Raw genomic sequence first — 18,994 nt, 5'->3', positions numbered from 1 at the left:
TGTCTACTACAAGACCAACTTTTAATGGTTGCCTGTTTACTAACAGTTCTACCAGGAATGACGAAGTTAGTTTCAACTAGCTAGACCTGCGCTGTTTTCGGGGTCTAGAACACTTAAGAGCTATCTTCGCAGCTAAAATATGCGATAACAATAACATAAAAAATCAAAAAAATATCATTTGTTGAAAAAGAAGTAAATGGACTCTTATTTCGGCGATGTTGGCTACTAAAAATAGTGACACTGGACAAAGAATATTTGACAATACCTGTTGTTTTTACATAATAAAAAATAAATAATAATAATTCGATTTGTCTTATCTGTTTTCAATAATAATAAGGACATTTTATTTTCATGAATATTTTGAAAAAATGTAGAAATCAGGTAGATAAGTAGCAAGATAAATTGTTCCAGCAAAAATCCCATTTTTCACAACGACCAAAAACTGACATTTTTTATTGAATATTTTTCCTCCACATAACTAAATATCTTATTTTTTATACAAACACAAATATGTACAATAAATACAGTATTGCTACGGCGTACAACCTTATGCAACTCATTTTTCTTAGCTACTTATCACAAAGCAACTATGTTATATTTTGTTAAAAAATAAACTGAAAAGAAAAAAAAAACTTTTTTTAAATAAAATAAAATACAAATCGTTTGAAATAATAGATCTTTAATTGATTATCCTCCTTTCATTACTTTAAATTTATTAATTTTGTTTCAGATTCATTGACGTACGTAAACGTAAGCCTCTTCATACATCGAGTATCTGCAGTAGACGAGAGCAAAGAAGTGAGTAATGATTTCATAATTGTGAAAAATCAGTCTTTCGCTCATAAAGTTAATGAAATAATAAATAAATTTACTAACATTATATTTAACGCAAGAAATGCGCTTTTCTGCATGAATAAAACAAATATTATATAGTACAAAGAGCTAGAAATATTTAGAGAAAAAATTGGTTGGGGTGTGGCCTAGGAAGAAAATATGTTTATTTAAATTACTGAAATTATTTGTATGTTCACTAGCTGATTATTTCATATTCTTCCCTTAAGAGAAAATCGGATCACCTCAATTTTTTTCAATTGTCTTCAAATTCGTTAAGTTGAACTGCATGCATAATAGTTTATGTGTAATCTCATTTGCAATTTTCGAAAGTCTCCTAAAAAAAGGTATACTAATTTTTTTCTTAGTTTTATGATTTATTGAATACGAATTGATTTTCAAAGTGTTTGTAGACTTTTCTGTATTTATAACAAAATTTAATTTTGGGGATTCTAATTAAATTTCAAAGCTTTTATAAATCAATACTAACAACTAATTTAGAAAAATGGTATGTTAAAGTCAAGGTTAAATGCAACCGTATTACAAGATAAACAAGAGAATCTTTCATTTTTAAAACATCAAATTAAAAGACGGATAAACTTTCAATTCTTCATTATTTGAAACTTAATCACAATACTGCTAGAAGAACAACAGGTCGATAAATTCCTCATCAGAAAGCTTGTATGCTGAAGTTGAGGTCGCATGGAAAGAATCCTTAGCAACTCACAAATAATATGTAAATGAGATATTGAGTGGGTTGCTGCACGCTAAGTTAAAACATAAAATATAACAAACCACATTTATTCTGATTTATATAAGAATAGTTGATACAATTCAGAACGCTACCTATAAAACTCAAAAGTTTAGGGAATTTCAAAAGTCATCAAGAACCTCATAGAGTATACGTTATCAAAGTATAGATCACATTTTGTAGAGAGAAGCGTAAGATCATGACGTATTAGACCAGAGGTTCCGAATCTTTTTGTACCTCCGCCCCCCCCTTTTTTATGCAAAAAATTGTTGCACACGCTCAATTTTAATAGACAATTAAGATCATAACTATTTACTTGATATTTTGATTTATTTAATGGGCTAAAAAATAATATACCGTAAATAAATATACATCAAAAATATATTTTTAATATAAGTAATAATAATTGCAAATATAATAAAAATAAATCTTCAATAATCATAAAGAATCACTAACTAACGTAATATTTTAATTTGATTGGTTAGTTTTTCAGAAAAAAAATTCTTATATTACTTTCATTTACCTATATGTGGAATATAATATTACCTATAGTAAGGAAAGTATTGTACTCGTGCAAAATGTCGCATTCGAGTTTTCAACGGAAATCCACGATTTGAGGTAACCTCAGTCCAAATAACCAAATCTCGCAAAACGGTCTGTATGTTTGTTTGTTTTTTAGTGGCGTAAAACATCATTGGTTATTAACTCCATCTATAAATTGAAATAATAGATCTTTAATTGATTATTGATTATCCTCCTTTCATTATTTTAAATTTAGTAATTTTGTTTCAGATTCATTGACGTACGTAAACGTAAACCTCTTCATAATTGATTTTCATACTGATTTCATTATCATTGAATATATATCTGTTATAAGTTCCTTTTCAACCAATAAGCGAAATCGATACTTTGTCTTTAAAATAGCTTCTACAGAAAACCCGTTTTAAAGCAGTAATATGATGCAAATGGCATTCAAATTTCTGAAGCGTGGTTTTTGACTGTTGAGTTTTTTCTTTACTCAGTCAAAACGCAAGACTATTATTTCCTCGATGAAACATTTGTTTAAATGTGTTGTAACGAGATAACATAATATAAAAAAATATTTTTTTCTACCCATCCTTCTATTTCTATGATCCCTTATCCATTCGTTTTTCGATACGTCAAAATCTTGAAAGTAAAACAATCGCTTTCGTAAATTGAACATTCATTATACCTAATCATTATTAATTATAACTTTACTTTCTTATGGTTCATCTGCAGGACAGGTGATTTTAATAATATGAGGCATATCGAAATCTGAAGTTTTCAAACTTTTTATATATAGTTACACTTTTTTCTTAAACATAGTGATGAAGTATTTCTACATCATAGCAAAAAGTTAAGCCTCTTGCATAAATGTATTTTAAGTGATGAGCTTATGCAAAATATTCATTAAACACGCAAGTCCCACATGTTAGAAATTGCTATGGGCAAACGCGCAATTCGAAATTATTTCGGTCATTCCATAAAAAAAATTTATGGGATGAACATCAAAGGTCTTATAGCCAATATTCTCAATAGGTTATTCTCAAAAGGGCGTCATGGTCAATTATAGGTTTTATGTTTAAAGGCCGTCTTTATCTTTAAAGTGGGTGTCCCGGGCTCTTTAACCGGACTAGAAAGTTTGAGATTAAAAACAGAAACAAATAATATAATCGTTAAAATCATAATTTTATATAACATTCAGAAAGTAACAAATACTTTTAAATAAGAAAATTAAATATTTACAAGATCGATCACCGGAATTATCCTGGACACCCGTCCCATTCGGTACAGACTGCACTGACTTACACAAACAGGAAATCGAAATAGTGGAGTTGTTTCTCTTTCTATTTACTAATCAGAGGCAGAAGTTGAACTTAAAATTATCTTTGATTTAGTGAAACGCACGTTAAAAACTTATAAAAATACTAAAACATAAATACAAGCATACTAAGTAGACTCATTTATTTACCTAGTGCTTTGAACAAAAACCATTCTGCTCATTAATAGCTCGCCAATAAATGGAAAGGGAGCATACATTAAAAAAAAAGTAACGATATTTATGCAAGGAAAATCTTGAGTAAAAGACATACTCAGAGACTAAACCTGTACCACTACAACCCATGAAAGGTCAGAGGTTCGATACTTTATAAGTAACCACTGTTCCTTGAACGACAGTTATGCTAGGATGTGATTTCAAGATCTAGCTCAACCACCAGGTTTTCCTCTAATTAAGGGTATTCACTTTATAAAAGCTAGGTGGGTAGCATGAGGGACTCCCGAACCAACATAGTTGACTCAGGTTGATTTAACCGAATAAATAATTATCTACTACAGCCATGTTCGGACCTATGCCTGAGATATAGTTGAGTAGTCTTTCTCACCAAGCTGCATCACCCAGAAACTAAGAGCTCTTAAACAATTCCATACTAACTTGTCATTGATCAAATATGTAAATTTTACACTGCATATTCAGATAATCCATTAATTCATATTCTTCATTAGAGTTTTATGGGTATATATTACTAATACCGATAACTAAAATCAATAAATACCATATAAGATATTTAATGAGTTAATTTCAGGAAAATTGACAGCAATAATTTTCGGATACACTTTCTGAATGGTAACTGAGGTAATGTTATCTCATTTAGGACAATACTAAAAATTGCAATACTTTGATCCGCTAGTTCATAAATTTTACAAAAAATAAAAACTAATAAATGAGAATGATAAAGATTAAATAAATACTGTTGTTTTGGTTATACACCAGATTACTAGTATCTTATTATATTTCCATAGTTAGACCCAAGTCCAGTGTAATATTATACACTTTTACTCCTGAAATTTTTTTTATAAACCTGTTTGACTTATTATTTTAGGAAATTTCGTTGGAAGTATTTCTCCAAGTGTATTGGATTGACAACCGTATAAATGTAACCTCGATGGAAAGTGACCACATTGAGCTAAACTGGGACAAGGACCAGAAAATCTGGGTGCCAGATCTCTATATACGACAGCTGAGGGATATGAAAATCCTCACCCTCTTCCAAGAGATGACTTTCGTCAGACTTTATCAGAACAGGACACTCAGAGTTAGCATGGGGTAAGTACTATTTGATTTTGGTTTCTAAAATATTTTTAGGAACCTACCTTACTACATTTCTAAATAATGACATTATTTTATAATAACATTTGATGTTAAATAAATAGCTGAAGTAATCCAGAGGTTTGATAGCGATACAACCAGTTAGGTTGGGTTACTAAATATATGTACTAAATAAATGTACATTAATTTTAGCAGAGTAATAATCAAAATTAAAATTTATAAAAATAAATATATATTTAATTATTGGTATGGACCAGTAAAAAATATTTTTTTTTTTTTTTTTTATATTTTCTTTAATTTTTTTATTTTAGATTATAATGAACGATTACCCATATTTATGTTTAGTGGAACTATCAGGATGGATGAATTGGTATTCTACTTTACAATAAGGACTATAAAAATACAAAGGTTTATGCAAATAATTTCCATCTCCATTGAAAAAAAAAAGATGTATTTTACCATATAAAATAGTCTGACTATATCTCATTCCACTAAACAATAAAGTTTTGGAATTACATCTATAAAGGAATTCAAGAGTATATGGAATTTCTATTCAAGCTTAGTCTTCAATAATTTTCACTATTGATTAATCAGTTTTATTACTTACAAAAAGCTGAAAATATTGGTTATTCATATGACATTTCTCTTTAATTTATTTATTTCCATCTGATAATACGATTTTATCTTTTCAAAAATTAATAAGTAGTTAATATTGCATAATAGATTTCCCTGACAATTAAGTAACATCAATTTAAAGAAAAAGTGTTATTATTAACATATAAAATAAAATATAAATTTTAAATAATTTCAAATAAAAAAACAGGATTAGATATAAGAAAAAAATGATCAACCTATTATTTAATATAATTATGTTTTGAATTATGTAAAAATAAATACTAATTACTCAAAAATAATAGTGAGTTAGGTTTACTATTAAAATGTAGACTAGTTAACTATTAATATGTAACCACAATTATCAATATGACTTAAATTACTGTTCCAAGCATAATTAAAGAGTAATGATTCACAAAAATTATCAAGTTTTGTTTCAATACCACAAAAACATATTCATCAGTGTAGCTAACCAAATGAGGAAGACCCTGACATTCCACGATTAAGTAAAGCAAAGGAACTAACACAATATCCTGGTTAGATATTTAATAGTAGCAATCTCAATGTTACTATAAGTAATTACTATCAGTAACAGGTTCCTTGTGAGGTTGAAAGAATGGTTATGAACCAGTGTGGCAACAGGGGATAAAATTAAGCTAGATTTATAGACCCTGCAAAAGTCATGGGTTTCAATTTCTTCATTAGAATGATAATATTTAGATTCTACATACTTTGCAAACAAGATTAAAAAATAAAAATAATTTAACTCAAAATATACATTTTAACGTATCCCTCTAAATGAAAGATTTCATTTTAAAACATGGTATTTGATTGTTCATAAATAAAATATTAACTAAAAACTCCAAAGTATTATGTCTGCATTAAATAAAAAATAAACCTTTGGAAAAATATTTCAGCAGTATCAAGAGGTCATCTCCCAAAACAAATACACAATTTAATTTGGATTCCAGCAAGAAAAACATCAAGTAACAATCACCTTTCTTAGTATACAACAATTTAAAAAATGCTCATACCTATTCGTTATTGTTGGGGTAAACTGGGATAATAAAAAAATACAACATGTGATTTTGAGCCCTCTTCATAGGACAATCATTATAGTTATACTGATCATTTTATTTTTTTCATAATTCATAGGGTCTAATTTGGATAACATAATGATAAGATTTTTCATCTATATTGATTCTTCATAGATTTTTTTTTTTTTATGATTTCCATAGTTAACATCTCCCTGGTAAATTCGGGCAAAAGTGTAAGTGGCCTTTAGTCATTATAATCAAGGCATTTTCAAAGGGGATAATTGTGAGAAAATATGAAAAAAAAAATGTTTTTCTTAATTTTTCCATTTGGTCAGTGAATTAATAGTTGAAAAATATATATGGAGCAGAGCAACATTGACTTAGTAAACATTTTAATTATAAAAGTGGTACATTTTTATGCACACCATGCATAAACCACTCTAAAACTAATGGGCCTTTGTATGAAACGAAAATAAAAAACACATTTTAAAACAGTGGTGAACAAAAAAATAATGCCCCTATTATGATGACAGTACCGATTATGAAGAAAGAGTGAAACAATCTAATTGTTCTCAAGTTTATGCACTTCCCTGCAATGTCATTCATGAAAATAATTCCCACTCAAAAGCTAAGTGGGAAAATTTTCTTGACAGCAGTAAATTGTTAAATTATCAATACTTAATAATTGTTGATAATTTAACAATTTAGTCAATACTGAAGAGTAATTTATGTATAAAGAAAAAAAAATTGTACTCACAAATTCACCTTATACTTACTAGCTTCCCACCCAGCTATACAAACTTTTACAGTAAAATTAATCAACATAAGTTTTTCCCAAGTTGAGTTTATTCTAGCATCCTAAGTAAGTAGCTTATTCACAAAACAGCATGATTAATATAAAATATTAATATCAGATCAGTAATATTTTGTTGGAGTTTCAAAAAAAAACTTTTTGTATGCCAAAGCCTAACAAAAACAAAAACAGAGTTGGGCAAAGCAAGTCTAAAATCATTAATATGATATGAAATTATTAATATGTTAATTTGAGAAAAAAAATCTACTGTTGGATTTGTCTAATCTGTAATCCATTTGAAGAATTGATTCCTTGATCTTGGGGCTAGCCCTTATAGTTTAAATTATAATTATCAAAACTGAGTATTTGGCATTTAAGAAGGATAAGGAAGATAATGTCACTTGCAGTACATTGCTGGATCAGTGCCTAAATAATGGTGATATTTAAGCAAAATGTCACTGTCCTAAGTATCCATTTTGGTAGGGAATAAATTGACTTTAAAAAAATTCAGAAACAGGCAGTTTAATTTTTACTGACTTTATTTTATTTTTCTCACTTAAGACAAAAGAACTTTTCAGCATATTGTGTCAAATATTCTCATTAGGAACCTGATCATTTTCATTGATTTTTAAAATAGAGCATGGTTCCTGTACTAATAATTGATTGCAGATGTAAATACCTAGAATAGAGGCGAATAGATGCCATAAAGAGACCATCTCAGTCATTAGTCATTTCAGGAATTTTTATTAAAAGCTTATAATAATAAAGAATATTAGTCTAAAATTTCAATGGATGAATGGAAAAGATGTATCTTTCTCAACACATTAATAATTTTACTTGATGGATTTCAATACCCTATTTTTTTTTTTTAACTTTGGTCCACTTCTTTCTTTCCAACAGTTTCATTCTGGTAACATTAAGAATCCAAGATATATCAATTGTCTGCCTACTTATTAATCCAGTAATCTGTAGCAATAAAATTTATATTTATGTTGAAAGATTATTTTGCAAATGCCTCAATCATTTTACAAATTACATAATTACAAATCTTATAATTAACTATAATTTAGTTATCACACAATTCAAGAATGAACAGTGTGCCATTTTATGAGGCATTTGGTCTTTTCAACTCATTTATTTATTTATTTCTACCACATAAAAGATTTGTTCAAATATGTTGAAAGCAACTGGTAGAGAGGAAAAATTTTACAAGCACTACAGGGATTATAATGACTGATTGGCCAACAAAAAAAACTCTTACACTTCCAGGATGTGGCAAAACATTCTCAATAGTATCAAAACTGCAGCAACGACTCGCATAGGTCATATTCATAGAGTGGCAGACACTGTATGGCAACAACCCAGCTGGCAAAATAAACGCCTTAAAAGATGTCAAGCCATAGAGTTTCTACAGTTGCAACAACCACAGAAAAATGTTTCTAAAACTGCTGAGAATCAATCATAAAAGATTGACATACCTTCACCTTATCAAAAAAAACAATTCCTATATAACTTTAATAAGCGGTAATACATCATTTATAATCAATGATGCAGTAGCCTAATGAAAGTACATCAACGGGGGAGATAAAATAATTTTACAGATAAAAGATAAATATGCATATTTTAAACCTTTCAATACAATACACAACTAAGGAACTACTAATAATAAAAAAATGGCATGATAGCCTATTAGCAATACCTATTACAAAAGAACAATAACTATTACATGATACCATAAAATTATTACATGAAACAAAAATATCAAACACCAATTTGTTAGAATAAATTTTATAGTACAAATAAATTGTTTAGATACCTGTTATTTATTGGGTGTCGATGATCCCATCTGAAAACAATACAAAAACTCATTACTCACAAATTTTAAAAATCTATTCTTCCCTAAAATCTATTTATTTATTAAATTTAATTTCTATGTTTTAAATAAATAAATGTATGCTAAACAATAGTTGAAGTTGTTATATAATGATTCGTTGTTTATTAATAAGTTTGTTTTGTATTTTTAACTTAATTTTACAATATTTAAAAAGTTAATTTCAAACTATTTCTGCCCAACCTAACAAAATCACAACATCAATGTCAACATATTTTTTTACAGCTTCAATAAAAGTCACCAATCTCTTGTGAGTTTTGGGGAGAAAAAGCATTTTTGTGAGTGGCAAAGCCCATGAAGATAAGATTCTAAAGTGTTTATTATCTTATTCAAAACATATTTTGAAGAATAGAAAGAAGGGGTAATATATATACCATTTTGATATGAACAATGAATTATTTTTAATACGTTGGTACATTATTGCTCTGATGGCAGGTTACAAATATTGGCTTGCTAAAACCAAGTGTAGAAATAAAACTGTGATATAGTATAGAATAAAATCAACTATCTTTACTTTAGCCTAATGTAACTTTTTCCATCAAATCTTACGAAAACTCTAAATTGTTTTCTAGGTCTCAGGAGCTCTCAAAATAAAATTATCATATAATTTAGGATGCCAGCAACTCATTTTCAAAAGGAATGTTTATATGTATATAAATAATTATAATTTTCTGAAACACAGGATAAACAAATAAAACATTAATATTTTTTTTCCACACATTTGTCGTTTCCATTTAATTCGAAATTGAAAAAAAAAAATCATAGAAACATTGGGAAAACTATAATTATCTAATGGGCAGATGTTTTTTTTTAAACTTTAGTTATTTCATAAATTTTTAAAAAAAGACAGATCATATTTAATAAATTAATATAAAATTATCCTACATTTTTATTTAATAGATTATTTAAGATAATATTTTTAAATTATAATTTGAATGAAATATTTTGATATTCTATAGTTCCATAATGTTAATCATTGGTTGATTAATATTTTAGTTATTTACTTTATTCATTTTTCTTCATTCCTTTTTTTATTTTATTTATGCTGATTATCTATTTCCTTTTAACTTGGTAAAAATTATTGGATTAAATAAATAATCAAGCTTATACAATATTGTGTACATACCAGTGTTCTGTAAAAAAAATGAGTCTGACAATTTAGGAGGCCACATTTTTTACTTTAACTGTCTGAGAAATTCTTTTTGGATGAAAATCTATATTATGTTTATATTTTTGAGAACCTGGTAAATATACTAATTGTGTATCACATAGGTAAACTAGTTACTACCATCCAGGGACGTGACGGCCGTGCGGGTTGGGGTGCAGGTTCCAATGCGCTCGGTTCAGAACATTGTGGGTTCGATTCCCACCAGAGGCAGTTAAACATTCATTTTTCGGTGGTCCCGAAGAATGAATCTTGACACTCCCACCTTGGTAAGTACGAGGTGGCAACTCAGGTAGCCGTCAGGGATTGGCAAAAAGGACTACTAGGCCCACTTGCCAGACTTTTTCCTCCCACCAAATACAAATACCAATACCAATACCATCATCCAAGTAAAAAGGCAAAAATCCAGAAACACTCAATTTGTTCAATTCGCCCTTTTTATCTTGATACTGATGACATTTCTTTTTTTTACTGTTACTGGTGCCAGTAACATTAGGAATTTATTAAAATAATAAAGTATAATTTATAAAAGATATTCACAACAATCTATACAATCAACATAATTGTCCGAAAAAATACATCCTTTATTCATTATAGATATAAAATTAATTGCTCTAGATAAACAGTGACACATGATTGTTATATTTATAAACATACTAACAAATCTTTCAATAAAAGCTTCTCAATAGGAGAAAAAAAAAACAATAAAAAAGAAATAATGTAACAGGCAACTTACTCTTGATTTCTCAAAGATGTTATTAGCACTTTTCTTGCAGTTCACTATCTGCCAAGGTCTTTAAGCCCAGCAGATTTCGAAACGAAAGAAACCAGAACTCTACAGCAGAAACTAAGAACACTTGAACACACACTACACTTTTAAATATTACAAATAAATACACTGAGCAACACACCCGAACCGCACCAGACGAAGTAATAGAAAATAAACAAAATTAATGCTTATTTGTTTATGTATGTGAAATAAAAATAGTAAAATCAAGACCACTGCACTGCACCTATCGAGTAAAAACCAAAATACATAATGTTAATAAAAAAAACTGATTTTAATATTTAGAGGTTATTTAATAAAGAAATCAAAAAAATTTTGAAAGCTTTTTTCATCATTTTTTTAGAATAATATAAATTAATATTCATATTATTTATATAATATTTACAATATTTCCTCCCTAAATTACTAAAACCAATAAACAGAAATAGCATAAAACATAAAGCAATAAAATTATATCAAGTATAGCTTAAACTAATGGCAATATTTTCTTGAACAAAATTTGAGCTGTAAATCTGTACCTCGGAGGGATACAACACTATGTCCAGTAGTAATTCACATGCTTCAGAAGGATAAAACACCACATGGTGTTCTATCCCTCTAAATGAAAGTGGACTTGGTGTTGTTTTAAAACATGCTATATCCGGTTCTAACTGGTTTTGGACATAGTCCTCTATTCCTCTAAGAAATATGAGAAAAGCTGATTTTAACTCTGTAATAAAGTCAATATGGAAAAAAATGGACATAGTGTTGTATCCCTCCGAGGTACAGAAATACTCTCTAAGATAAAGATACTAAAAAAAAAAATGCAGAAAAATTTCTTTGATTTAGAACTCTTATTTATTGCAGTAGTAAATTAAAATTAAAATAGCATTTCTTTATTACTGTGGAATTCTGACCGCCCAAAGATTGTTTTTTTTTTTTTGTAAATAAATTTTATTTGTTATGATTGATTAAATTCTAGAACCCCTTTGGTGGGATATTGGGCAGACACAAAGTTCATTCTATCTCTTGAACGTTCTTTAAGACCAGAACTACATCTGATATCTAGCTTGTCGCACCTCCTTTTCCATTTTGAGTTTGCTTTCAGATCTCTCTTGGCTGTTCCTGCCTTCACTGGCCTTGCAGATTCCATTCCAAGATTTTTCAAGTTATGTAAATGTGTTTTCTGAGGGAATAGCATCATCTCCATGTTTGAAGATTTCGATTGGTCCTTACTTGGTTAATTTCCAAACATCAAGAATTGGAAATAGTATCCACCGCACACTCTCAGTATACTTCTGGGACAACTTTTTATAGAAATCTGCAGTTTTTTCATCACTTGTCTGGTGATTTTCCATTTCTCATATGCATACAAGAGTTTTGGTGTTGCTGATCAGAACCTTTGTCTCCTTTCAGATCTCTTGCAATCTCCACACTACCAGAGTTATGAGAATGCCTGCAAGGGTTTTCTTCCATCCTAGCTTTCCATTTCCTGATCGGCTCTTCTGACCTGATTAACAATTCTTTCAGGGTAGTAGAATTTTTTTACTCTTTCTAAAACCTGTTTCTTTTCCTAAATATTTTCCTCACTCCTGCTGTTCACCCATATTTCTTTTGTTTTGAAACCATTAATTCTGATTCCAGTACTAAGTTTTTCCCTTTCATAGGTCATATTCTTCTCCAGATGCTCATTATAAACCAACTCCTGAATTTTTTATATTACTTTGATTTTAGATACTCTGAATTTTTATAGGAATTTGTGCATTGAACTCAGTTTTATATTGGAGATCAATATATAAGGTTGAATATTTTAACAAAAACAATTTTTCTTTATTTATGAAAAATTTGCTTCTATTTTTATAATGAATAAAGAAATTTCAATTTAAGAGTAAGTAACAAGTATAAAATCATTTAAATCTAACAGAAAAATAACATATCATCAGTAAAAGTTTGAAACCACATAAAAGTCCGAAATTTTTGGGTCATTTTATTTACAAATTTAATGCACAACAATTAATTGTTAGTTTTATGTACTTGATAGTTCACAATTTGCTAGTAAATACTTTTCTAATATAATATGGATGTGCCGTATAACATCAAAATAGGGAGACTAAGATTGGGCGATCAAGTTGCCAGACAATGGACAATAAGCAAATACCAAAGTGACTGTTAACAGAGCCTCTTTTCGGAGTAAGGCAACATGGTAGGCCAAATTTGAGGTAAGCAGATGGTATAAGAAGTGATGTTTAGAAAATCCTTAGTGTAAGAGATGTTATTTATTTATTATAAGCAAATAAAGGAGTAAGAAATCTTTGAGAACACAAGACAAAGATAACTCATGGAAGCTGGTAGAGGAGACCGGAATCTGACATTAGACCATTGCATCGCAGAACTAGTGGTCGGTCATACTAATACCTACTAATACTAGTAGTAGTAGTAGTAAATACTATAAAAACAAGCCTTGGTACGATGAAAATTCAGTTACTTAAAAGTTTGTCTGTTTCTTCTGAGAATTAAAATTTGACAGTAAGTGATTTCACATTTTTGCTAATGATGTAGTACATGATTATTATAACCTATAAAAGAAAAAAAAATTATGGTAACCTAATATTCATGAGGAAAATCTATTTATACTATATATTGTTTCTTCTAGTTTTCTGTTCATTCATTAACTATCTCCTTCCCACCACTAATAATTGGATTGAATTTTTAATTCAAAATTTTAATATTTTATATTGTTTAGTTTTAAAATAAGAAAATTATGAACATATTGTATATATAATTTAAAATTCTCTGAGTTTATATTGTTGAGTTTTAAAACAAATTATTGGGCAATTTTTCACCAGAAGAAGAACTAGCAGCTGATTCTAACATTTTTAAATAGTAATTTATATTTTTAAAAAATTAATATTTAAAAAATTGTACAAGTTTTTAACAAATTCGAAAAAATATAAATGATTGTTCTTAGTTTTATTATATATAGGGGTATATTTATATAGGGGGTATAGAAGTGCCTGTCTCAACAACAATTTTAATCTCTGGTAAAAATATAAAATGTAGTACTTACTTATTAATTCCAATTTCTTTCAATAAAGGAGGTAACAAACAGAGCAGATACAGCGGATAATAGCTACACAAGCATAATTAAATACAATGACAATACAGGCAGTAATAACTTCCATTTTTTAAGGTCATAGCCTCCAAAATAAAAAAATAAACTTTAAAATAATAAAAAACTTATTACCAGTAAAATGTTTAATATCATTTTTGTAAATGGTTTTCGAGCAACAGGATTAAAATGATAAAAGTTTGTCCCAATGGCAATAAAGTTTCACTTTATATATATAAATGGATTAATATTAAAAAAATATTATTTTTATTTATATATTATTTTCAAATTAATTAATAATACTACTAGTGTTTTTTCATAATACAATAAGATTGTACAAATATCCAAAAAGGAAGATGGTCTGAATAGAAGAAAAAAATTTAGCTGGAGTAGTTAAAAATCCGTATTTAGTACACACCAACATTTAGCCCCATTTTGCAGAACTTTATCAGGGCTCTCATCTTGCAAGCAAACAAAAGGCAGGCAAAAACAAAAGGCAGCCTTTTGTTTACTTGCTGGATGAGAGCCCTAATGAGCTCTACAAAGCGAAGTTTGTACTATTTGAACTACTTTATTGATCACCACTCAGACCATCTACCTTTCTTAATTACATATTCAATTCATCAGCTATTCAAAATATACAACTATACAATAAGCTATAAATTATTATAATAATACAATAAGTTTTATAAATAAGAGGGTACCACTACTTTAATTTTTAATATCATTAAGTTCAAGAAATATATGTCTAAAAAAGACATAGGTGACATCAGACAGCATATCCCTATTAATGGGCTTAATATAGCAAGGGTACTCACTCTCTTTAGAAATTTTAAAGTATCATATCCAGAAATATTTTAAAAGGAAAAGTATAGTATGGATGACCTTTGTGTGCAAATGTTGTGAGTAGTAAGCAGAATATGTGTTGAGTGTTGTGCGAGTGTTTCACCAACTTGGAGGAACAGTGGCTAATTGCAATATGATGGCAATAGAGTAGCCACTTCCCTATGTAAATATGAAATTACATACCCTACAGAAGCAGAGCCAATTAAGACCAGAGCAGTCTTACATAAAATACTTCAACAGTCATTTTAATACTGAAATACTGAACGGGTGGGAGGGATCATGAGATGGGTAATCAATTGAATGCAATGAAAATCCTTCTGGTGACAATTAATAATTTTTAATTATATACATGACCATAATGAGAACCAAGTATAAATTGTTGGAACAAACAATTAGAAAATTTAGGCTAGCCTTCTAATATTTATCACCAAATATAGCAATAGGTTTCAAAAGAAATTGTTATAGTTATCAACAATAATACATAACTGAAGTATTTAATAAGAAACTTCAATTATTCACAAAATATTTCTCATTAACAAAACTCAAAATAATTTGAGTAATATACCTTCAATACAAAGCCAGGTCTTCAGTCCAATTCGGTTCCTACTTACCATAATTCGGTAAATGTTCATTTTTAGACTTTAAAAAATATATATGGAATTACTTAACAAACTACCTTGTATAGCTATTTGTGGAATTTCTTTTGCAAATATTTAAGTTGATTCAGTCATAAATAAAATTTCAGACAAGCATTGTACCGAAAAAAAAAAATTTTTATTAACGTTTATATTTATTCATTTCATCAGAAATTAACTTTTTTTTTTTTTAGAAAGAGTTAGAATTGTAAATCCTGAAATTTTAGAAATTGGAACTAAATCAGCCTTCATAAGAATATACAGTATTTTGAATATACTAATGTATGAAAATAAGTATATTGGATGAGTAAATGAGTATATAAGATAATTATGTACATGCTTAGGCCACAATTCTGGACTTGACCAATCGAAACAAAATAAATCAAATACAATCTACCAAAAAGTCTCACAAAGACAACATTTTCTTACCACTAAGATTGTAAACCTAATACTTTTAGTAAAATGAAACAAATAAATTCATAAACATTCAATCTATAACTGTAGTTAGGAGCAGTGCAGTGTACTGAACAACTATCTGTGAGAAAAAATGGTGGCTTGGAACCCAAATTGGCTCTAACTTAAGAATACTGCTACCATAATATAATCATCTCTTAATCAACAAGAATAACTTCATACTTATAACCTCATATATTATAATATATATTATAAACTATAGTTTAATTAAATATCCCAAATTAAGCATTAAAACAGAATAAGTTACATTTTTGAAAGAGCTTACCCTATTTCCGAAAATTTGAAGAGAAAAAAAAAAGAAGTACCAACCTTGGACTACTGAATTGCGAACTAAGAATTGGTTTTAAACACGTTAATTTAGAAAAAAATAATAATAAACTGTTCAAATTAATGAATTAAAGAAAGAAAAATATTTATGTAATAAATATTATAGTTTTCAAAATTGTTATAATTAATAGTTATTTAAATAAATAATTATGTATCTTAATTGATAATCTATATAAAAAATTAGTTTGCTAGAATCAAAATAACAAATCATTTGTTGGTATTTATGTAAGATAAAAAAATAATTGTGGTTTAAAATACCAATATAAAATTGGCAAGATTGTTTCACCACTCTATTACCAATCTAATTAGTAATGTGCAAGAAAGTAAAAAATCAAATAATGAGCCATAACTTAACCCAGTCAATGGAAGCCAATTATTGAATTTAAGCACTTCCTTGAAAACAATGGAACTTTTAACAATATCTTTACTTAAGTCAGATATCAATTGATCTATTCCATTATATTTAATCATTCCTGACGTCGTGTATCGTTGGTCGAATAATTGTATTTATTTCTCCTATTTGCTATTTGTATACTCCTTCCTCCACGTTATTTCTAGATTAATTATTTCGATACTCGACAAATAGCATCGCGTAAATGTTTTGGACACATTTCACTTCTTTCATTCCGTTTTCTTTGCTATCGATGTATCTTGTCCCATCACAATATACGTGTGGTGAACTTGCGAATAGGTACTTTTTATTAGGTGATTGAAAACGATTTTAGGTCATTGTTTCAAAGATTTGTCATATTTCACTTAAGAGAAATACATTACTTACGTAATATTTCTCAATATACCCCTTACAATGTGAATAATATTGACTTTCCGTCAATAATATTGAAGGAGCTTCATTAAAAATCAAATATTTTTAATTTCGGCCAATATTATTGCTCCAACTTATACCTTTCACGGTTAACATATAGACGTAATTAGATACTGAATCAATTATATTAATTGTGTAAGTGTCCCTCTAAATTTTTGTTATTCTAACACTCCCTACGACTTTATTCACGGACGGAATTTCAGCAGAAATTCATTTGCTGCTTTTCTTGAATAGTGGAGTAACTGTTGAAAAAATAAATTATTTGTGTTAGAGGTATTCCATAGATTGGAGTTCATTTGTAACAAGAGCTTCCGGAAAGTTTGTAGGAGGACCTCAGTATAGAATGCAGTCCTATATATATATACTTACTATACAACTTATATTGCTTGAAGGTAGACCCCTTTAGGGAGTTCAAGAAAAACTCTTTAAATTAATTCAAAAGAGGCTCAGTTCTGAGTGTTAGTTTTTATAATCCCGCTCGGGTACATCAGCTCTTAGAAAAAAAAACATTAATTTTTCAAGTGCAAGATGTAAATATTTTGTTTTTCTCTGGTTGTAGGCTTTCTGAAAATTTTTCATGTTTCTTTTTAGAAGGACATCATGAAGATCTTGTGTATTTTAAGGAGTTTGGTGAAAGAGTTATGTACCATAATGCAAATAATGGGTATCAAAACATGGCTGAGAGAAATGTTGGTTTATAAAAAGCTTAAAAATGATTATAACTGTCCACATTTAATATTCGGACACTTCAAAGGATTTATTTTCCAAATTAAATTTAGTAATTTTTTTTCTTCCTCTTGAAAAGTGGACAAAAATAGAGTTAATTCCTTGCAACTCACCCTTCAGTAGTAATTTACATAATCTTAAACTATTATATTGATGGTATTGTGCAGGATGGATCAATCTGCATTTGAGTGTGTGTTTTTAATATTTATTTCATTTTTGGAAGATAATTAGTTTATCCTATGTAGTTAATTGCTGGAAGATGTCCAAGTGACATTGAAGAAAGGTACACACAATTGTTGATAAAGTTTATTTATTAATTACCTGGTTTCTAATAAATGTTTTTTTCTTGTATTTTGAATACCTTTCTTGACCACCTAGATTGTATCATTACTATACCATGGTTTTACTATCAATTTAAACATCGATATCGTTATAAACATCATCAACAATCATAAATATTGTCAATCATGAATTATAAACATTAATATTGTTGAATTTAAGTTGGGTTTCATGGAAAGCTAAGCCATAATAGGTAAATGAATATTAAAAATAAATATGTAAAACATAGATTGACCCTTTTTATACTGTAACATTTATAATTGAAAAATAAAAATTAAGTTTACTTTGTACTACAAGGAGTTAAATTTCTCATGTTATGACCTGAATTTTTTATTTTCAATTTTAAGAGGTTCCTAAAAATAATCCCTAATAAGAATCTCAGGCCATCACAACTGCCTTTTTATTCGCACATGTCAACTCCTTATCTCATTGCCCCTCACCTTAACTATGGTTGAATGAAATTCTGAGAGATCTTAGCTGAACTAGAAACTAGAAAATATTAATGAAATTTTAGTTTTGATATGTTTTTGGGATCCCAAGAGATACTCACATCTCACAATAGTAATCAGAGTTGAAGTGGCCTTTCCCTGACAATAACCCGAAGTACATGAATTCTTCACAACCTTATTAGCTAGTTCCATTACTTTTCTTATATCTTATATAAATACTATATACTTTTTAAACAAAAGTTATTTCATTAATTTTCTTATTTTATTTTTCATTCAGTGATAACAATTGT

General features: G+C 28.4%; 1 protein-coding gene across 2 annotated transcripts in view; it reads left to right on the top strand.

Annotated features, from left to right (window-relative positions):
* LOC106686603 (glycine receptor subunit alpha-4) overlaps positions 1-18,994 on the top strand; it is a 116,506-nt gene that overhangs the window by 86,002 nt on the left and 11,510 nt on the right. For both annotated transcript variants that reach the window (XM_067052000.1, XM_024361366.2), the window contains 2 exons: positions 731-798; positions 4,486-4,709. In XM_067052000.1, coding sequence (XP_066908101.1) covers positions 731-798; positions 4,486-4,709 — 292 coding nt within the window. The remainder of the gene's footprint in view (positions 1-730; positions 799-4,485; positions 4,710-18,994) is intronic.

Source organism: Halyomorpha halys, unplaced genomic scaffold (genome assembly GCF_000696795.3).
Source record: "Halyomorpha halys isolate HHAL.00 unplaced genomic scaffold, Hhal_1.1 Scaffold845.1, whole genome shotgun sequence".
Taxonomy (NCBI): domain Eukaryota; kingdom Metazoa; phylum Arthropoda; class Insecta; order Hemiptera; family Pentatomidae; genus Halyomorpha; species Halyomorpha halys.
Note: the sequence above shows the minus strand (reverse complement) of the source record. Positions and strands in the feature narration are given on the sequence as shown.